At 40.6% G+C, this 19,865-nt stretch overlaps 1 protein-coding gene across 5 annotated transcripts in view; it reads right to left on the minus strand.

Moving 5' to 3' along the window:
* VTI1B (vesicle transport through interaction with t-SNAREs 1B) overlaps positions 1 to 19,214 on the minus strand; it is a 32,652-nt gene extending 13,438 nt beyond the window's left edge. For all 5 annotated transcript variants that reach the window (XR_013967091.1, XR_013967092.1, XM_080808030.1 and 2 more), the window contains exon 1: positions 18,693 to 19,214. Coding sequence is in view for 3 of the 5 variants with exons in the window: in XM_080808030.1 (XP_080664156.1) it covers positions 18,693 to 18,807 (115 nt within the window). In the remaining 2 variants the exon portion in view is untranslated. The remainder of the gene's footprint in view (positions 1 to 18,692) is intronic.
* Positions 19,215 to 19,865: the final 651 nt, after the last annotated feature.

Raw genomic sequence — 19,865 nt, forward strand, 5'->3', positions numbered from 1 at the left:
TAACACTTAACTAAAACAACACTGTTCTGCCTTCACTGTATTTTCCTTTTTTTTTTTTAATATTTTAGTTATTTATTTGACAGAGAGATCACAAGTAGGCAGAGAGGCAGGCAGAGAGAGAGGAAGGGAAGCAGGCTTCCCACTGAGCAGAGAGCCTGATGCGGGGCTCCATCCAGGACGCCGGGACCATGACCTGAGCCGAAGGCAGAGGCTTTAACCCACTGAGCTACGCAGGCGCCCCTCACTGTATTTTCCTGATCACTTAGATAGGTTTGAAAGATTTTCCACTGAATAGATATATATATCATTCCATCCAAAAACAGTGCAATACACATTCCTTTCAAGTGTACATGGAATAGTCTCCAGGATAGATCACATATTAGCCACAAAACAAGTCTCAGTAAATTTAAAAAGACTGAAATTCTATCATGCATCTTTTCTGAACATAATGGTACAAAACTAGAAATCAATCATAGAAAAAATTGGAAAGAACACGTATATGGAGGCTAAATAACATGCTACTGAACAGTGTATGGGTCAACCAAGAAAACAAAGAGGACATCAAAAAAATACATGAAGACACAAGTGTTGGCAAGGATGTGGAGAAAAAGGAACCCTGATGCACTGTTGGTAGGAATGCAAACTGGTGCAGCCACTGTGCAAACCAGTATGGAGGTTCCTCAAAAAATTAAAAATAGAGCTACCTTATGACCCAGTAAATCAACTACTATTTGCCCAAAGAAAACAGAAACACTGACTCAAAGATATACGCATCCCTATGTTTACTGCAGCATTATTTACACTAGCCAAGAAACATGGATGCAGCCCAAATGTCTATCCCCGATGAATGGATAAGATATGTCACACACATACACACACACACACACACACACACCCCATGAATATTACTCAGCCATAAAAAAGAATAAAATCTTGCCATTTGCAACAACATAGATGGATCTAGAGGGTGTAATGCTAAGTGAAATTAGTCAGCTGGAGGAAGACTTAACACTATATGACTTCACTCATATGTGGAATTTAAGAAACAAAAACAGGAAGGGGGCGCCTGGGTGGCTCAGTGGGATAAGCCTCTGCCTTTGGCTCAGGTCATGATCTCAGGATCCTGGGATCGAGCCCCGCATCAGGCTCTCTGCTCAGCAGGGAGCCTGCTTCCCCTCCTCTCTCTCTGCCTGCCTCTCTGCCTACTAGTGATCTCTGTCTGTCAAATAAATAAATAAAATATTTAAAAACAAAAAACAAACAGAAAAAAAAAGACAAAAAACAGATGCTTAAATACAGAGAACAAACTGGTCTTTTTCAGAGGTGAGGAAGGAGGGAGGAAGGGGAAAATAGGTGAAGGGTATTAAGAGGACAATTAGCATGATAAGCACTGAATAATGTAGGGAATTGCTGAATCACGATATTGTATACCTGAAACTAATATAACACTGTATGTCAACTGTACTGGAATTTTTTTAAAAAGTACATGGAGACCAACACAACGGCCCAAAATTGTTGGGATGCAGCAAAAACCGTTCTAAGAGGGAAGTTTAAAGCAATACAGGCCTACCTCAAGAAATAAGAACACTCTCAAAGAAATAACCTAACGTTACATCTAAAGGACCACGGGAAAGAACAAAGTCCAAAGCCAGTAGAAGAAGGGATATAATAAAGATTAGCACGGAAATAAATGGAACAGAGATAAAAACAAACCAAACAAAACCTCAAAAACAATGGAGTGCCTTACACCTAAAGGAGCTAGAAAAAGAACAAGAAACAAAACCTAAAACCAGCAGAAGGAAGGAAATAATAAAGATTAGAGCATAAATAAATGACAGAAACAAAAACCAACAGAAGAGATCAATAAAACCAGGAGCTGGTTCTTTGGGGGTGGGGGGGAATCAATAAAACTGATAAACCTCTACCCAGACTTAAGAAAAAAACAGAAAGGACTCAAAATCATAAATGAGAGAGGAAAAATAACCAACACCAAGATATACAATTATAGGATTATGAAAAACTATATGCCAAAAACCTGGAAAGCCTAGAAGAAATGGCTAAATTCCTAGAAACATATAGATCACTAAAACTGAAACAGGAAGATAAAAACTGAACAGACTGATTACCAGCAAATATATGAATCAGTAATCAACAAACTGCCAACAAACAAAAGTCCAGGACCTGAGGGCTCCACAGGCAAATTCTACCTAACATGTACAGAGTAGTTAATGCCTATTCTTCTCAAACTATTCCAGAAAAATAGAAAAGGAAGGAAAACTTCTAAATCCATTCTAATCCAGCATTACCCTGATATTAAAAGGTAAGACACAACAACAACAAAAACTATAGGCCAATTTCCCTGATGAACATAGATGTAAAAATCCTCATCAAAATATTAGCAATCCAAATCCAACACCTTAAAAAAGTCATTCACCACAATCAAGTGGGCTTTATTCCAGGGATTCAAGAATGGTTCAGTATTTGTAAATGAATCAATGTGATATATCATATCAATAACAGAAAGAATAAAAAAACATTATCATCACCTTAGTAGGAAAAGCATCTGACAAAGTACAACATCTGTTCATGATAAACTCTCAACAAAGTTGGTTTAGAGAGAGCATACCTCACCATAATAAAGGCCATATATGAAAAACCCACAACTAACATCATACTCAATGGGGAAAAACTGAGAGCTTTTCCTCTAAGAAGGGGGAACAAGACAAAGACATACAAAGATATCTTGGGGCACCTGGGTGGCTCAGTGGGTTAAAGCCTCTGCCTTCGGCTCAGGTCATGATCCCAGGGTCCTGGGATCGAGCTCCGTGTCTGGCTCTCTGCTTGCCAGAGAGCCTGCTTCCCTTCCTCTCTCTCTGCCTGCCTCTCTGCCTACTTGTGATCTGTCAAAAAAATAAATAAAATCTTAACAAAAAAAAAAAAAAGATGTCCACCCTTAGCACTTTTATTCAACAAAGTACCAGAAGTGTTAGTTGCAGGAATCAGACAAAATGAAATAAAAGGCATACAAACTGGTAGGGAAGAAATAAAACATTCCCTATTTGCAGATGACATGATTCTATATACAGAAAACTCTAAAGACTCCAGCAAAAAACTACCAGAATAAATGAATTCAGTGAAGTCATAAAAAACAAATTTAATGTACAAAAGTCTGTTGCATTTCTGTACACTAATAATGAAGTAGCGGAAAGAGAAATTAAGAAAACAATCCCATTTACAATCATACCAAAAATAACAAAATACCTAGAAATAAACTTAACCAACAATGTGAAGGATCTGTATTCTGACAACTATAAAACACTGATAAAAGAAACTGAACCTGACAAACAGAGAGATATTCCATGCTCATGGACTGGAAGAACAAATATTGTTAAAATGTCCACACTACTTAAAGCAATTGACAGATTTAACGCAATCCCTATCAAAATACCAACAGCATTCCCCCCCCCAAAGATTTAATTTATTTATTTCAGAGAGATAATGAAAGAGAGCATGAGAGGGGAGAAGGTCAGAGGGAGAAGCAGACTCCCTGTGGAGCTGGGAGCCCGATGCGGGACTCGATCCTGGGACTCCGGGATCATGACCCAAGCCAAAGGCAGTCGCTTAACAAGCCGAGCCACCCAGACACCCTACCAACAGCATTTTTCATAAAAACTAAAACAAATTAATACTAAAATCTATACAGAATCACAAAAGATCCTGAATAGCCAAAGTAATCTTAAGAAAGAACAATAAAGCTGGAGGTACCATAATCCCAGATTTCAAGATACACTACAAAGCTGTAGTGATCAAACAGTGTGGTACTGGCAAAGAAATGGACATATAGATCAGTGGAACAGAAGAGAGAGCCCAGAAGTAAACGCATGCTCACATGACCAATTAATTTACAATAAAGGAGCAAGAATATATAACAGGAAAATGTCTCTTCAACAAATGGTGCTGGGAAAACTAGACAGCTATATGCAAAAGAATGAAAATGGACCCCTTCCTTACACTATACACATATACAATGGATAAGGACCTAAATGAGACATGAAACTCCTAGAAGAAAACATAAGCAGTAATTTCTTTTACAACAGCCACAGAAACATTTTTTCTAAATATGTTCCCTCAGGCAAGGGAAACAAAAGCAAAATGAAATTATTGGGACTACACCAAAAGAAAAAGCTTTTACACAGCAAAGTAAACCATCAACAAAACAAAAAGGCCATCTACTGAATTTGCAAATGATATATCCAATAGGGGTTAATATCCAAACTATATAAAGAACTTAGAAAACTCAACACCAAAAAACCCCCAGATAATTCAATTAAAAAATGGGCAAAGGATCTGAATAAACATTCTTCCAAAGAAGACCTACAGATGGCCAACAGACATATGAAAAAATACTCAACATCACTAATCATTAGGGAAATGTGCATCAAAACCACAATGAGATATCACCTTACACCTGTCAGAATAGCTAAAATGAAAAACACAAGGGAAGCCTGGGTGGCTCAGTCAGTTAAGTGGACTGCCCTCGGGCTCAGGTCACCATCCCAGGACCCTGGGATTGAGCCGCACCCTTAGGCTCCTTGCTCAAGAGGGAGCCTGCTTCTCCCCTGCCTGCCATTCTCTGTGATTTTGCTTGCTCTCTGTCTCTCTCTCTCAGTCTGTCAAATAAATAAGTAAAACCTTTAAAAATAAATAAAGTAAAACAAAATGAAAAACACAAGAAACAGTAAGTGTTGGCAAGGATGTGAAGAAATAGGAACGCTCATGCACTGTTCGTGGGAATGCAAACTGATGCAGCCCCTGTGGAAAACAGTACGGAGTTTTCTCAAAAATTAAAAATAGAATCACCATATGATCCAGTAATTCCACTACTGGGTAACTACCTCAAGAAAACAAAAACACTAATTTGAAAAGACATATGCACCCGTATGTTTAATATTATTTACAATAACCAAGATATGGAAGCAACCCAAGTATCCACCTATAGATAAATGGATTAAGATGTGGGGTGTGTGTGTATGTGTATATGAATATGCAAAATGGAACATGAGTCACCCATAAAAAAGGAAAAGAATGAGATCTTACCATTTGCGACAACATGGGTAGATCTAGAGGGCATAATGTTAAGTGAAAGTCAAAATGAAAGACAAATACTGTATGATTTTCTTTTAAGATTTTGCTTGAAAGAGAGAGCACGAGTGTGTGCCTGCATGAGTAGGAGGAAGTGACAGAGGGAAAAGGAGAAGTAGACTCCCTGTTGAGCAGGAAGCCCAATTTGGGGTTCAATCCCAGTACCAGGCGATCATCACCTGAGCCAAAGGCAAACGCTTAACCGACTGAGCTACCCAGGCACCCTGACAAATAACATGATTTCACTCATATTTTGGAATTCAAGAAACAAATGAACAAAATAAAAAAGAGACAAAGGAAAAACCAGATTCTTAAATACAGAGAACAAACTGATGGCTACTAAAGGGGAAGCAGATGGGGGATGGGTGAAATAGATAAAGGGAATTAAGTACACTTCTCTTGATGAGCACTGAGTAATATATAGAATTACTGAATCATTAAATTGTATACCTGAAACTAATACAACACTGTATGTTAATTATACATAAAAAAAAAAAAGCCAAAATAGGGCGCCTGGGTGGCTCAGTGGGTTAAGCTGCTGCCTTTGGCTCAGGTCATGATCTCAGGGTCCTGGGATGGAGTCCCGCATTGGGCTCCCTGCTCAGCGGGGAGCCTGCTTCCCCCTCTCTCTCTCTGCCTGCCTCTCTGCCTGCTTGTGATCTCTGTCTGTCAAATAGATAAATAAAAATTTTTTTTTAAAAAAAGCCAAAATAGGGACGCCTGGGTGACTCAGTTGGTTAAGCCGCTGCGGGTCATGGTCCCAGGGTCCTGGGATCGAGTCCCGCATTGGGTTCCTTGCTCGGCGGGAAGCCTGCTTCTCTCGCTGCCTCTGCCTGCCTCTCTGCCTGCTTGTGTGTACTCTCTCTCTCTCTGGCAAATAAATAAAATCTTAAAAAAAAAAAAAAGAAAAAAAGCCAAAATAAAAATAAATTTTAAAAAACTGGGGTGGTTTGGTGACTCAGACAATTAAGCGTCTGCCTTTGGCACAGGTCATGATCCCAGGGTCCTGGGATCCAGCTCCCTACTCGATGGAGAGCCTGTTTCTCCGTCTCCCTCTGCAGCTCCCCCTGCTAGTGCTCCTGCGCTCTTTCACTCTCTATGTCAAATAAAATTGAAATCTTTCTAAAAAAATTTAATTAAATAGCAATATTTGGAGAATTGAAATTTACATAAACACTCAAATACTTCAAACTAAAAAAAAGATTTTCCATTTAAAGCGGTAATGTGAAACTTCCTTTTAAAATAACTACATATTAAGTAAATTTATTTTAGAAGTTGATATAAAGAAAACAATCAAGTGACAGTAAAAATGGTACTTGGACATGGCAAAAATGATGAAGGGAGTACTGGCATGATATCACCTGGTAAACATTTGTGTAAGAGAGAACCGCTGGTGTGAAAACGGAGTTAGATTTTGGACCTTTCTTTGGGGTTGACTCGACATGTAAGCCTGGATAATAATTCTTCGTCTCCTTGGGACCTGACCTGCTTCATTAGGTATGAAACAGGAGGCAGGTCATCCCTTCATATGTAACAAGCAAAGATTAGCCCTACTTATGAGCGGTTTAATTTATAAAAATGTGTGCATCCGAATGAATATTCTCCCTGAAAATCTACATATAAGCAACCTACTTACTACCAAAAAGTTATCACTGCTTACATTGTTTTTTTGAGTTCATCTTTTGGAATTATCTTTACAATCTGGGGATATGGTCTTTTTTTTATTTTGGTTAAATTTATATAACATAAAATTTACCATTTTGACCAGTTTAAAGTATACAGCCAAGTGGCAATAAGTACATTCACATTGTTATGCAACCATCAACACTACTCCATCTCCAGAACATTTTCACCACCCAAACTGAAACTCCATACCCAATGAACACTAATTCTCCACTTCCTATTCCCCCAAACTCTGGTAACCACCATTTTACTCTCTATATCTATGAATCTGATGAGTCTAGGTATCATAAAATCATAAAATATTTGTCCTTTTGAGTCTGGCTTATTTTACTTAGCATAACGCCCTCAAGGTTCATCCATGCTGCATCATGTGTATGCGGACATGGTCTTTCAAAGCTATGTTATTTTTCATTCATTGTGACTCCTAAATATAAGCCAGCACTTCAACTGAAAAAAGAGCAATTTTATTCATTGCCAAAGAAAACAGCTGAGTTGGGCTTATGGAGGGATAGCATGTGGGTATTCAACATGCTGTCCTCAGATTTTCTTGGCTAATTTTCTTTATCCTAGTTGTCATTGTAAGCATTTGAACGCAATCCCATATAAGATATAATATCACTGTAATGCTTTATATGGATTTACATTCTGTTAATCACAACAGCATCTATCCTGTCAATTGTCAGCTGCTTTTTAAGTGATCATGAACCACTCTGGACATGGACATTCTATCTTCACAAGTGGAGATCAAACTCCTCTAGAAGAGAGAAATTTACTTTTTCTTTTATAAATCTCATAGCTTCCAGAACTGTTAACCTGGCAGAGGGTTCCTTAGATGTTACTACTGCCTGCAAGAGCGAATGACAATGCACCCTGTCCTATGCCTCCTCCATTGTTATGCAACATACCCGTAATACATGTAAGACACTCCAAGTGAACTATTTCTCACTCTACACTGCTCACAAAACTGAGGGTTTGTTGTTGTTATTTATTTTTTTTTAAGATTTTTATTTATTTGACAGAGAGAGACACAGCGAGAGAGGGAACACAAGCAGGAGTGGGAGAGGGAGAAGCAGGCTTCCCGCTGAGCAGGGAGCCAGATATGGGGCTCGATCCCAGGACCGTGGGATCATGACCTGAGCTGAAGGCAGACGCTTAACGACTGAGCCACCCAGGCGCCCCTGTTGTTGTTGTTTTAAATAGGAGAAAGTTCAGCCACGGCAAACGGTCTGCATCTTGACCATCCATGATGTAACTGATGTAAGCACAAAAGCAGCTGTCACTATCCCTGAGTAGTGTTTTCAGACACCAGCAGTGAAATAATATCTGCAATCAAGAATGGCTACTTCAGGGGCGCCTGGGTGGCTCAGTGGGTTAAAGCCTCTGCCTTCGGCTCAGGTCATGATCTCAGGGTCCTGGGATCGAGCCCCACAGGGAGCAGGGAGCAGGGAGCAGGGAGCAGGGAGCCTGCTTCCTACTCTCTCTCTCTGCCTGCCTCTCTGCCTACTTGTGATTTCTCTCTGTCGAATAAATAAATAAAAAAAAAAAAAAAAAAAAAAAGAATGGCTACTTCAATGGAGAGGCATCATATTACTCCGTAATACGCTGTCGCTGAGTGTCACCACGCCTCTGAATAGGCCCATCTCCACACTCAACCACTCACTTCTGACCCAAGAAATACTCTACATGTAAGTGCATTCCCTTCCTAGCTTTGATTTTTCTACAACTGTTAGTCATAAAGTTTCCTTCTTTATTCTTCCTTTGCTAAAGACAGGAAAATCTGCATTTTTAAGAGGCTAACTCCAGAATGATTCAAAGAATGTGGTTACATAATTAAGAATAGGGAGCAAAGAACAGCTCACAGAATCTCGATCCTTTCACTAACTTCTCTCCTTGACTCCGTTTCTCCGTCTTTTTGGAACTGGGGTACTCCACTCTCTACCTAATTTCATAAGGCATACCTTCTCTTAGGAGCGCTCTACAGCTTGTATATTTTTAAAAGAAATATGCTCCCTTTGAAAACAATTTTAAGAATTTTACCACATTATAAGATCCTTTATGGTATCCTAAGGTTAAAAAAAAAAAAAAAAGCCTCTGAAATTCTCCCTTCTGATGATGAAGCCAGGGAGGAAGATTTATTTAAAGGTTCAAAAGAGGCTGAACTCTACCCAACTGAGAGGTTATCAGTAGATGCTTCTTTATATGTTAAGTCTCAGAATTGTGAAACCCACGAATTTTAGAGTGGAAATGGATCTCTGAGATCATCTAATCTAACCTTCTCATTTTACAGCTGAGGAAACTAAAGCCTGGAGAAACTGCCTTTCTTAAGGTCATAGGAAGAGCAAATGTGTAGTGATACTCGTTCTGGAATGCAAGTCTCCTGACTCCCAATCCAAGGCTTCTGTATATTACAGCACTGAGGAACATTTTTGTGCATTTAAGCGTCTGCCTTCAGCTTAGGGAATAGCCTTCAGAAAACTTTCAGACCTTTTTTTACAGAGTTAGAGTTAACACCACAGTTAACTACAAAAATGCAAGACTGCATGCTGAGTGGAATGGGCACCAAAAAAAAGAGTGAGCCATTTCAAACACTATCCCCCATCCCACATGCCTTCCCAGAGCAGTCACAAGGAAGTGACTCACTCTAAGACTCACTAACTGGTAAACTGGGTGGATGGGGGCATCATGAAACGGTCAGGTCCAAAGCAGCTAGAGAAAGCCTACCTTAATGTTTAACTAAGGTGGCAGCTTCTCTTCCTCATGGGAGGGTTCATTTACTATCCCAAGAATGACTAACCTTGACCCATTAGAGCGGTGGTGAAAACTTCAGTTTCACCAGGATCATGTTGTTAATTTGCTTTTGGCGCCCCACTGTGGCATTTCTAGGACCTACATCTTCTATTTGTAGACCACAATAGTTTACCTGATCTCATACTATATATAGAAGTTAAAAGCACAGGCATACCCTGAAGATACTAATTAATTATCTTAGCTAGATCTTCTGGATAACTTGCTGTGGCTTTTACATCAGCACTTGGGGCTTCACCATGCACTTTGATGTTATGGAGACGGCTTCTTTCTTTAAACCTCATGAACCAACCCCTGCTAGTTTCAGACTTTTCTTCTGCAGCTTCTTTACCTGTCTCAGCCTTCACAGAATTGAAGAGTTAGGGCCTTGCTCTGGATTAGGTTGTGGCTAGTCTGATCTTTTATTCAGACCACTAAAACTTTCTCCGTATCAGCAATAAAGCTGTTTTGCTTGCTTATCATTCGTGTGTTCAATGGAGAAGCACTTTTAATTTCCTTCAAAGACTTTCCCTTTGCGTTCAGAACTTGGCTAATTCTTTGGTGAAGAGGCTGAAGTTCTTGGCCTATTTCAGCTTATAATATGCCTTCCTCACTAAGCTTGATCATTTTGAGCTTTAGATTTAAAGTAAGAGATGTATAACTCTTCCTTTCATTTGAACACTAAGAGGCCAAGGTAGGGTTATTAATTGGCCTAATTAAATCTGAAGTATTGTGAGAATGTGAGACAGAGAAAGGGACCAAATGCTGTTGGAATATTGGTACTAATAAATTTGCTCAACATAGGGTTGCTACAAATCTTCAATTTGTAAAAAAATGCAGTATTTGAGAGGCACAATGAAGTGAAGTACAATAAAGTGAAGGGCAACAAAATAAGATATGTCTATATTAGAGCCCTCTAACTCTTTTCTTTAGCTGTAGGAAAGAAATGTAATGGTACTGACCTCGTAGGGTTGTCTGAAGGGTTTAAAAGATAACACACATAATAAGCACTTAGGAAATGCTAGGCATACTAAGAGTTTCATAAACAGTAACTACCATTATTTTTAAAAGTAAATCCTTAGATGGGAGGGAACTAAGAGCAAAAACAAAATTCACCAAAGAATATGAAGTGTTAGAAAAATTAATTCAGGGGCGGCTGGGTGGCTCAGTGGGTTAAAGCCTCTGCCTTTGGCTCAGGTCATGATCCCGGGGTCCTGGGATCTCTGCTCAGTGGGGAGCCTGCTTCCTACTCTCTCTCTCTGCCTGCTTCTCTGCCTACTTGTGATCTCCGTCTGTCAAATAAATAAATAAAATCTAAAAAAAAAAAAAAAGAAAGAAAAATTAATTCAATGAGTAACTGGTGTTCACCAACCAGTTGCATATGATTATCCAGGGTGATTATTTTTGCTGTTTCCCAAAATAATGGGGTCCTGTGGACACATACTAAAATATGAGTGAATCAAAATGGCAAGCTTTCAATAATTTTACAACACTCATTAATACATTTGGAGCTGCTTTCAGGCACTACGAAATCAAAACTAGAACATGATGAGGGGCATTTATTGTATTATCCGGATAATAATTTGTAGCATTCTGAGGTATTTGGAGAGAACTTCAGATGCTATAAAACTAAAACTAGAAATTATGACTGTGTTTAATATAATATTAAATGGATTAATAATTAATCACATATATTAACAGATTGTCATTGCCATACAAACTTCCTAAAAAGGAACATATTTTGTCTATTATTCTATCCTTTGTTTTAAAAGGTGTGGATACCCAGTTTACAAGTAATGATGGGGCTCCTCAGAGGCACATTCGGCAGGGCAACTGACTCTTGGTTTCAGCTCAGGTCATGATCTTCAGGGTTGTGGGACTGAGCCCTGCCTTGGGCTTTGCGCTCAGCTTGGAGTCTGCCTAAAATACTCTCTGCTCCTCCCCCAGCATGCGAATTTTCTCTCTAAAGTAAATAAATAAATCTTTTAAAAAAATTTAAAAAGTGATAAAAATGTGGAAAACATGGTAGAATAAAAATAAAATTACACTCAGTTTCAACACCCAATCATATATTATTAATAGTCTCTCCCCAACAATTCACAGTACTTATACAATCATTCAACAAATATTTATGGAGCACCTCATATGTATGAGGCACTCTTCTACATGGTTAGGATACATAATAAACAAAACAGACAAAAGACAGAGCTTGTGATAAGAAAGGGAACACTTACAAACTTTTATGAAGTCAGCATATGGCAATACCAAAAGAAAACAAGGACACCACAAAAACTATCCGTGATGAACACGGGCGCAAAATTCCTCAACAAAATTATCGAACCAAATTCAATGAAACATTAAAGGATCATACATCATGATCAAGTGAGATTTACTCAAGGGATACAAGGACGGTTCAGTATCCACAAATCAACATGATATACCACATTAACAAAATGAAGGGTAAAAATCATATGATCAGCTCAAAAGATGCAAAAAAAGCATTTGACAAAATTCAACATCCATTTGTTATACAAAATCTCAACAAACTGGATACAAAAGGAACATACTTCAACAAAATAAAGGCCATATGTGACAAGCCCACAGCTAACATTATACTCACTGGTGAGTATAAAGCTCAAAGCTTTTCCTCTATGATCAAGATCAAGACAAGGATGCCCACTCTCACCATTTTTATTCGACATAGTATTGAAGTCCTAGCCAGAGCAAACAGCAAGAAAAAATGAAAGGTATCCAAATTGGAAAGGAAGACGTAAATTCCGTCACTATTTGCAGATAACATATTATACACAGAAAACCCTAAAGACTCCACCAGAAAAGCAGTCAGACTTAATAAACAAATTCAGTAAAGCTGCAGGATACAAAATCAATATATAAAAATCGACTGCATTTCTATACACTAATAATAAGCTATCAGAAGGAGAAATTAAGAAAACAGTGCATTTACAATTGCAACAAAAAGAGTAAAACACTTTTTACTCTTTCTCAGTCAGTTAAGCATCTTGCCTTGGGCTCAGGTAATAATCCTGGAGTCCTGGGATCGAGCCCTGCATCAGACTCACTGCTTAGTGGGGAGTCTGCCTCTCCCTCTACCCCCGCTCTTGTTCTCTCTCTCACTCTCTCAAATAAACAAATAAAATCTTAAAAAAAATAACACTAAATTCAACCAAGGAAGTTAAAGACATGTATACTGAAAACTACAAGACACTGAGGAAAGAAACAGAAGAGACAAATCAGTGTAAAGATAGTCCATGCCAATGGACTGGAAAAATTAATCCATACTACCCAAAGCAATCTACAGACTTTGCAATCCCTATCAAAATTCCAAAAGCATTTCTCACAGAAATAGCATAATCAATCCAAAAATTTGCACGGAACCACAAAAGACCCCAACTGGAACAAAGCTGGAAGTATCAAGCTTCCGGATATTACAAAGCTATAGTCATGAGAACAGTATGGTACTATAATAAAACAGATGAAAAAAAAAATCAATGGAATAGAATACAGAGCCCAGAAATAAACATACACAATCAATTAACTTACAATAAAGGAGTCAAGAATATACAATGGGAAACTATACTGGGAAAACCCAGTCTTTCCCGCTCCTGTGTCTTTCTCTCTGTATAGAGAAAAAACCCTGTGTGTATGCTTCTTGTGTTTCTCCTTTACTACTCATATAGAACACTTCACTTCTGGTCACCAAATGTATGGAGATTTTTCTCCACATCAAACAATTCTCTACAACACCAAGTAGATGTCCACAGTTCAACTCAATTCGGACACTATCTGCATGGAGACAGCATCAGATTCCACAGGTTAAGGGCTCAGTCTCACGAGATTATCCCCCACCCCAAAAACACTTTAAATGTCAGTGACAAGTAGCAGATCCCCAGGTAAACCCACAACTTCTGTCCAATTTGGGTACAAATTGGCAGTTCTTATGACGCTCTCTTCAGGTTCAATTAATTTGTTAGATATGCTCACCCGCTTCAGGGAGATGGCCACTTACATTTACCAACTTATTAAGGGTTATGATAAAGAATACAGAGGAACAATCAGATAAAGAGATATACAGGGTGAGGTCTGGGAGGGTCCTGAGTGCAGGAGCTTCTGTTCCTGTGGAGCTGGGGTGCATCACCCTCCGGGTCTGGATACGTTCACCCACCTGGAAGCTCCCTGAACCCTCTCTGGGATTTTATGGAGGCTTCCTCACATAGGCATGGTCAATTAGTAACTCCAATTTCAGCCCCTCTTCCCTCTCTGGAGGACAAGGGGTAGAGCTGAAATCCAAGCTTCTAATCACTCTTTGGTCTTTCTGGCGACCAGTCCCCATCCAGGAGGCCATCCAGAGTCATCTCCTTAGAACAAAAGATGCTCCTAGTGTTCTTATCACTTAGGAAATGACAAGGATTTCAGGAGCTCTGTGCAGGACCCAGGGACAGAGACCAATATATCTATAAATATATTTGTGTTACCTCAAGGAAAAGACAAACTCTTCAATACAGTTTGGGGAAAACTTTACAGAAAAATACAAAAGAATGGAAATGGACCACTATCTTATACCATATACAAAATTAACTCAAAATGGCCAAAGACTCGAATGTAAGACCTAAAGCCATAAAACAACTAAAAGAAAACATAAGAGTTCCTCAACATGTCTTGGTGATGATTTTTTTGGATTTGACAACCAAAAGGTAACAAAAGCAAAAATAAACAAGTGGGACTACATCAAACTAAAAAGCTTCTGCACAGCAGAGGAAACCACCACCAACAAAAAAAGGCAATTTACCAAATGGGAGAAAAGATTTGCAAATCATGTATCTGATAATGGATTAATATCCAAAATATATAAATAACTCATACAACTCAAGGGCACACACACACAAAAAAAAACCTAAACAATCTGACTAAAAAAAATGGGTGGAAGATCTGTATAGAATTTTTTCAAAAAAGTCATAGAGATAGCCAAGAGTATAAGAAAAGGTACTCAACATCACAATCATCAGGGAAATGCAAATCAAATTACAATGAGATACTACCTCACACCTATGGATGTCTATTAACAAAATAGACACCAGAGGATGGCTATTAACAAAAGATAAGAAATAACAAGTGTTAACAAAGATGTGAAGAAAACAGAGAGCTTGGTTTTTGCTCAGTTGCTTTCAAACTTGACATGAATCAGAAATCCTCTGGATGGATGTTTAAAACAGACTGTTAAAAAAAATAAAAATAAAAACAAAATTTAAAAAAAAAAAAAAAAACCAAAAACAAAAACCAGACTGTTAAGGGGCACCTGGGTGGCTCAGTTGTTAAGCGTCTGCCTTTGGCTCAGGTCATGATCCCAGGGTCCTGGGATGAAGCTCCACATTGGGCTCCCTGCTCATCAGGAACCCTACTTCTCCCTCTCCCACTCCCCCTGCTTGTATTCCCTCTCTCACTGTCTTCTCCCTCTCTGTCAAATGAATGAATAAAATCTTAAAAACAAAACAAAACAAAACAAAAACAAACTGTTCAAACAGTTAATAATTCAGTAAAGCTTGGGTGGGACCCAATAATTTCCATTTCTAAAGAGTTCCCAAATGATGGTGATGGATGCTAGTGGTTCAGGGATCACACTTCAAAAAACACTGGTCTAGTGAAAGGAAGACAAATACTACACTATAAACTTCAGAAATACACAAAGCATCTAGTATGTTAGAAGGTAAGTGCTCTAGGAAAAAAGAGAAAGTAGAGCAATATAATAGCTGCATATAGAGCTGGTATTCTTAGGTTTTATCTAAATAAAATATCCAAATTCCCAAGAACAGTAACAATGGCTAATGGCTCTTGTCAGGCAGTTTTCTAAGCGCTTTATACATATTAAATAATCCTCACAAAACCCTTATTAAAAAAAATACTATGATTTACCCCCATTTTGAAGAGAGAAAGTAGTTAGGTTGAAGTAAGCTGTCCAAGGTCACACAGCTACTAAGAGATGTGAACCCAGGCAGTCTGTTTCTAGAATCCTTGCTATTAAATATTATAGTATACTGCCTCTCAATTCACATAGTATCTTCTTCATAAATGTTATTTTTAATGTCAAGAGAACTACTTGGAAGGCTTTGAAGGGCTAGACTGGATATACATTATGCTCTCTATTCTATAAGCACCCTGATGCTTTCATCTACAACCCAAATAAGCATGTTTCTTTTATATTTCTTTTTTTTTTTTTTTAAGATTTTATTTATTTATTTGACAGAGAGATAGATCACAAGCAGGCAGAGAGGCAGGCAGAGAGAGAGGAAGGGAAGCAGGCTTCCTGCTGAGCAAAGAGCCCGATGTAGGGCTCGATCCCAGGAGCCTGGGATCATGACCTGAACTGCAGGCAGAGGCTTTAACCCACCGAGCCACCCAGGCACCCCTCCTGAGTACTTCTTATATGTCAAGTACTCTTTGAGAAGCCCAAATGTCTTTTTTTTTTTTTTTTAAGATTTTTATTTACTTGACAGAGAGAGAGATACAGAGAGAGGGAATACAAGCAGCGGGGAGCAGGAGAGGGAGAAACAGACTTCCCACCGAGCAGGGAGCCTGATGTGGGCCTTGATGTCAGGACCCTGGGATCATGACCTGAGCCGAAGGCAGCTGCTTAACAACTGAGCCACCCAGGTGCCCGAAGCCCAAATGTCTTAATGAGATATACAGGTCCCTCCACAATCTGGCTGTGTCTCACCCTGCTCATCTACTATTATTCTCCCACACATACCCCAAGCTCCAGTCTGGTTGTGAGTATTCAACTTTCTTTTTTTTTTTTTTTAAAGATTTTATTTATTTATTTGACAGACAGAGATCACAGGTAGGCAGAGAGGCAGCCAGAGAGACAGGAAGGGAAGCACGCTCCCTGCTGAGCAGAGAGCCTGATGCGGGGCTCGATCCCAGGACCCTGGGATCATGACCTGAGCCGAAGGCAGAGGCTTAACCCACTGAGCCACCCAGGCGCCCCAGTATTCAACTTTCTATTCTGTTGTTGATTCTTCCCATTTCCCTCTGTCTGGCAAACTCCCATTCAACCTCTTATATTCAGTTCTCCTTTCTGCAAAGCTTCCCTCTCCCAACACCCAAGTAAGCCTTTTCTTTATGGTCTCAAAACCATCTTAGGACCAATCACAAACTCTGTTGTAAATCTAGTCCCATTTAAGGCAAGAACTCTTGAAACTTCGTAGGGCCCAGGACAGGGACCGATACATAATTATTTTTAAGTATTTATTAAGAACCAGATGAGTTCATTTATAGAGGATAGGCAAACGCAAGAGCTGTGTTATGTACATTATTCAGAACCTAATAATTCATGATGGAAATTAAAGCTCTGGAAAGCGTATGAAGTAATCTCAGAATTAGAAAAAAGGATTCAGAGATGAGGTACTGTGTGTTTGCTCTGCTAAATTCAACTTATTCAACAAACATTTATTGAACAGTGTGAACAAAGTAGAGAGCAGAGATTGAAAGCTGTTGAAATTCTTTTTTTAGCCTATGGATAGGTGTACACTGTATTTATTTACCCATTAAACAACCAATTCTGTTTCCAGCAACTTGTATTAAGAGTATTGTGTTCCTGGGTAGCCATTCATACCTTTTTAATTGTCCTCTTTGTAGTAATGAGAAGGTTAGGTAGATGATAAAGGTGAACATAACTCAGTTTTCTGTTTTTCAAAATGGAATACCCTTTTGCGCTATTAACCTCCATAAATGAACACTGCAAAATTTAATTCAGCACTGAGCTGAAAAAATGGTCTATTTTTCAACCATGTAAATCAGATCCCATCACTCTCTTGCTCAATACCCTGTAAGTGCATCCCATCACATTAAGTGTGAATCTTTCACTAGGGTCTATAAGGCCACAGGTGATCCAGCCCTGCCTACCTCTTTTTGGCCTTGTCCGCTACTACTGTCTCCTTTGCTCATTTCACACCGGCCTCCTTGCTCTTTCTAGAACCACCAAGCTCATTTCTGCTTAAGGACCTTTGCAATGCTATTCTGTCCTCCTCACTTCTCCCAAATTTTCACATACTCTCTTAATTCATTCAAGTCCTTGCTCAAATGCCACCTTCTCAAAGCCTTTCACAGCCACCCTATTTAATATTAGAGTCCTCCCTTCCATTCCTTTGACCTGCATTACTTTCCTCTTAATATTTATATATCATCAACCCACTAGAACAAGAATTTGTAAGTCTCCTCACCGCAATAATTTGCAATATTACCAGCATTTACCAGAATGCCTGGAACACAGCAGTCTCTTTCAATAAACACCTTTAACATTCTCTGGCATTCTCACCAGAGTCATTCAATTCACCTGACCTCAGGAAACTCGCAGAGCAAACACTCTCAAGCCCTGAACCTTAAGTAAAAACAAAACCAAGTCTTATCAGCCTTGACATCAGATCTATTTGTTTGGAGTGGCAAAGAACCTGGCGGGTCTTCCTAGGGATTTAATTGGAAAACTAACTCCACCAGGCAAAGCTTGCATCCACCTGAATTTTGGTATCAAGAAATAGGAAACATTTTAAGCATAAAAGTACCTAGGAGGACCACACCTAAACCCACAATCCTGACTTTAAACACCCCGCCACCCCAACCTGATACTTTACCAACCCCAAAGTTATTCTTCCTTTGGCTTCTTAGCCTTTTGGTGCTATGGATCCTTTGCCAGTCGGGTGAGAACTACAGACTTCTCTTGAGAACGCTTTTAAATGCACAAAATAAAATGTACAGGCAGTTATGAAAAACCAGTCTCCTATGCTCTTCTTGCCAGGGTGAAAATGAGACAAAATTTTGACGGCACAGCAGGATCAAGAGGAAGAATGCCTAGGAGACAACACTCCGAGGTTCACCCCCAAGCACCCTCAAGTGGTAGCACGGAAATCCTGAGCGCCGAGACCCAGCCAACCCTAGGGGGCGTGTCTGAGAATATGCATCCTATGGGAAGAGAGACCCAGTTCAGGAGAAGAGTGGGGGTGTGGGGGGGACCTCTTATTCCCTAGACCCGCGCGGGGCCGAGTTCCCCACGGCTCGTCCAGCCCTCGCCTCACCTGTCCCTGCCATCCCCAGGAGCCGCTCCGGCACCCCTCGCAGGTCTTCATGGAGGCCGCGGAAGATCTCGTGAAGTTTCTCGAAATGCTCTGAGGAGGCGGCGGAGGTGGCCATGGCGCAGGCCGCGCTCCAGCAATGGCCACCGAGATTTGGGGCACTGGGCCCGCTCCTATCCGGGCGGTCAGCCGCCCAGCCCCGCAGACATCACGGCGACCGCCTCCACCACTGCCGAGGACAAGACGCTTCCGGGGCCGCGGCGGGGTCCTCCCGAGCCGGAATGCCCACCCCCCCTACATTCCGTCACTGAGGGAGCGCCGGGCGCGAAAGCCTGACGGAAAGTCGGGTTGGCTGCCCGCCCGGACAATTCCTGAGAGAGTGGCAGCGGGCCGGGCGAGAGGCAGTCCTGAAACCCCGGAAATACCCTGTCCAGGATTGGAGAGAGCGCCACAGCAGAAGGGACTATGAGGACCCGCGGGACGGGCAGCGCGCCGACCTGTCCCCACGGCTCCCGCCTTGGGGGGGGGGGGAGAACGCTGCAGTGCATGCTGGGAGCTGTAGTTCGGCACGAAAGACGCCCGGACTCCGTGGTCACGCGTTGATGGGGGCGGTGGTTCTGTCGGCGCCGCAGCCGCAGTGGGTTGTGCGGACACGCTATAGTTTGGTATCAGTAAGCGACTGGAAATTATCCTCACTGTCATCTCACTGTTTGACCGCTCTGACTTCCGCTCTGACTTCCTCAGTTCGCGTCCTGACTAAACGTTAGCTTTCAGCCCCGGAAAGCCAGCCGGGCCAGGTTCCAGCTTGCCCTCGAGCGGTAAAGCACTTTCACTGGGCTAGTCAACTGACCAGGGTCATATGCTTGCAGAAATGGTCTCCAGTGTGACTCCCAAAACACACGCTCAGCCTCTCGCGTCTGGGCTCGCCTAGTGCATTCCTTCACTCAGCAGGTCTCTGTCAATGTTAGGCGTAGTCATCACACCAGGTATGGGCCTACGTTGCTGAATAAAAGAGCCACTCCGCGCGCGGTTATTTTATAATGTGGTGAGCAAGGCGGCCCCGGCTTCATCAGGTCTCTTTCCCACCATGTAATGTGTTAACAATCACAGAGTCCTTCTCTGCATTTCGTGGGTTTTCATGGTTCAGTGGCGGGAAATTCCTCTTTCCAACTTATT

This window comes from Martes martes (genome assembly GCF_963455335.1).
Source record: "Martes martes genome assembly, chromosome: 7".
In the NCBI taxonomy this organism is placed as follows: Eukaryota; Metazoa; Chordata; class Mammalia; order Carnivora; family Mustelidae; genus Martes; species Martes martes.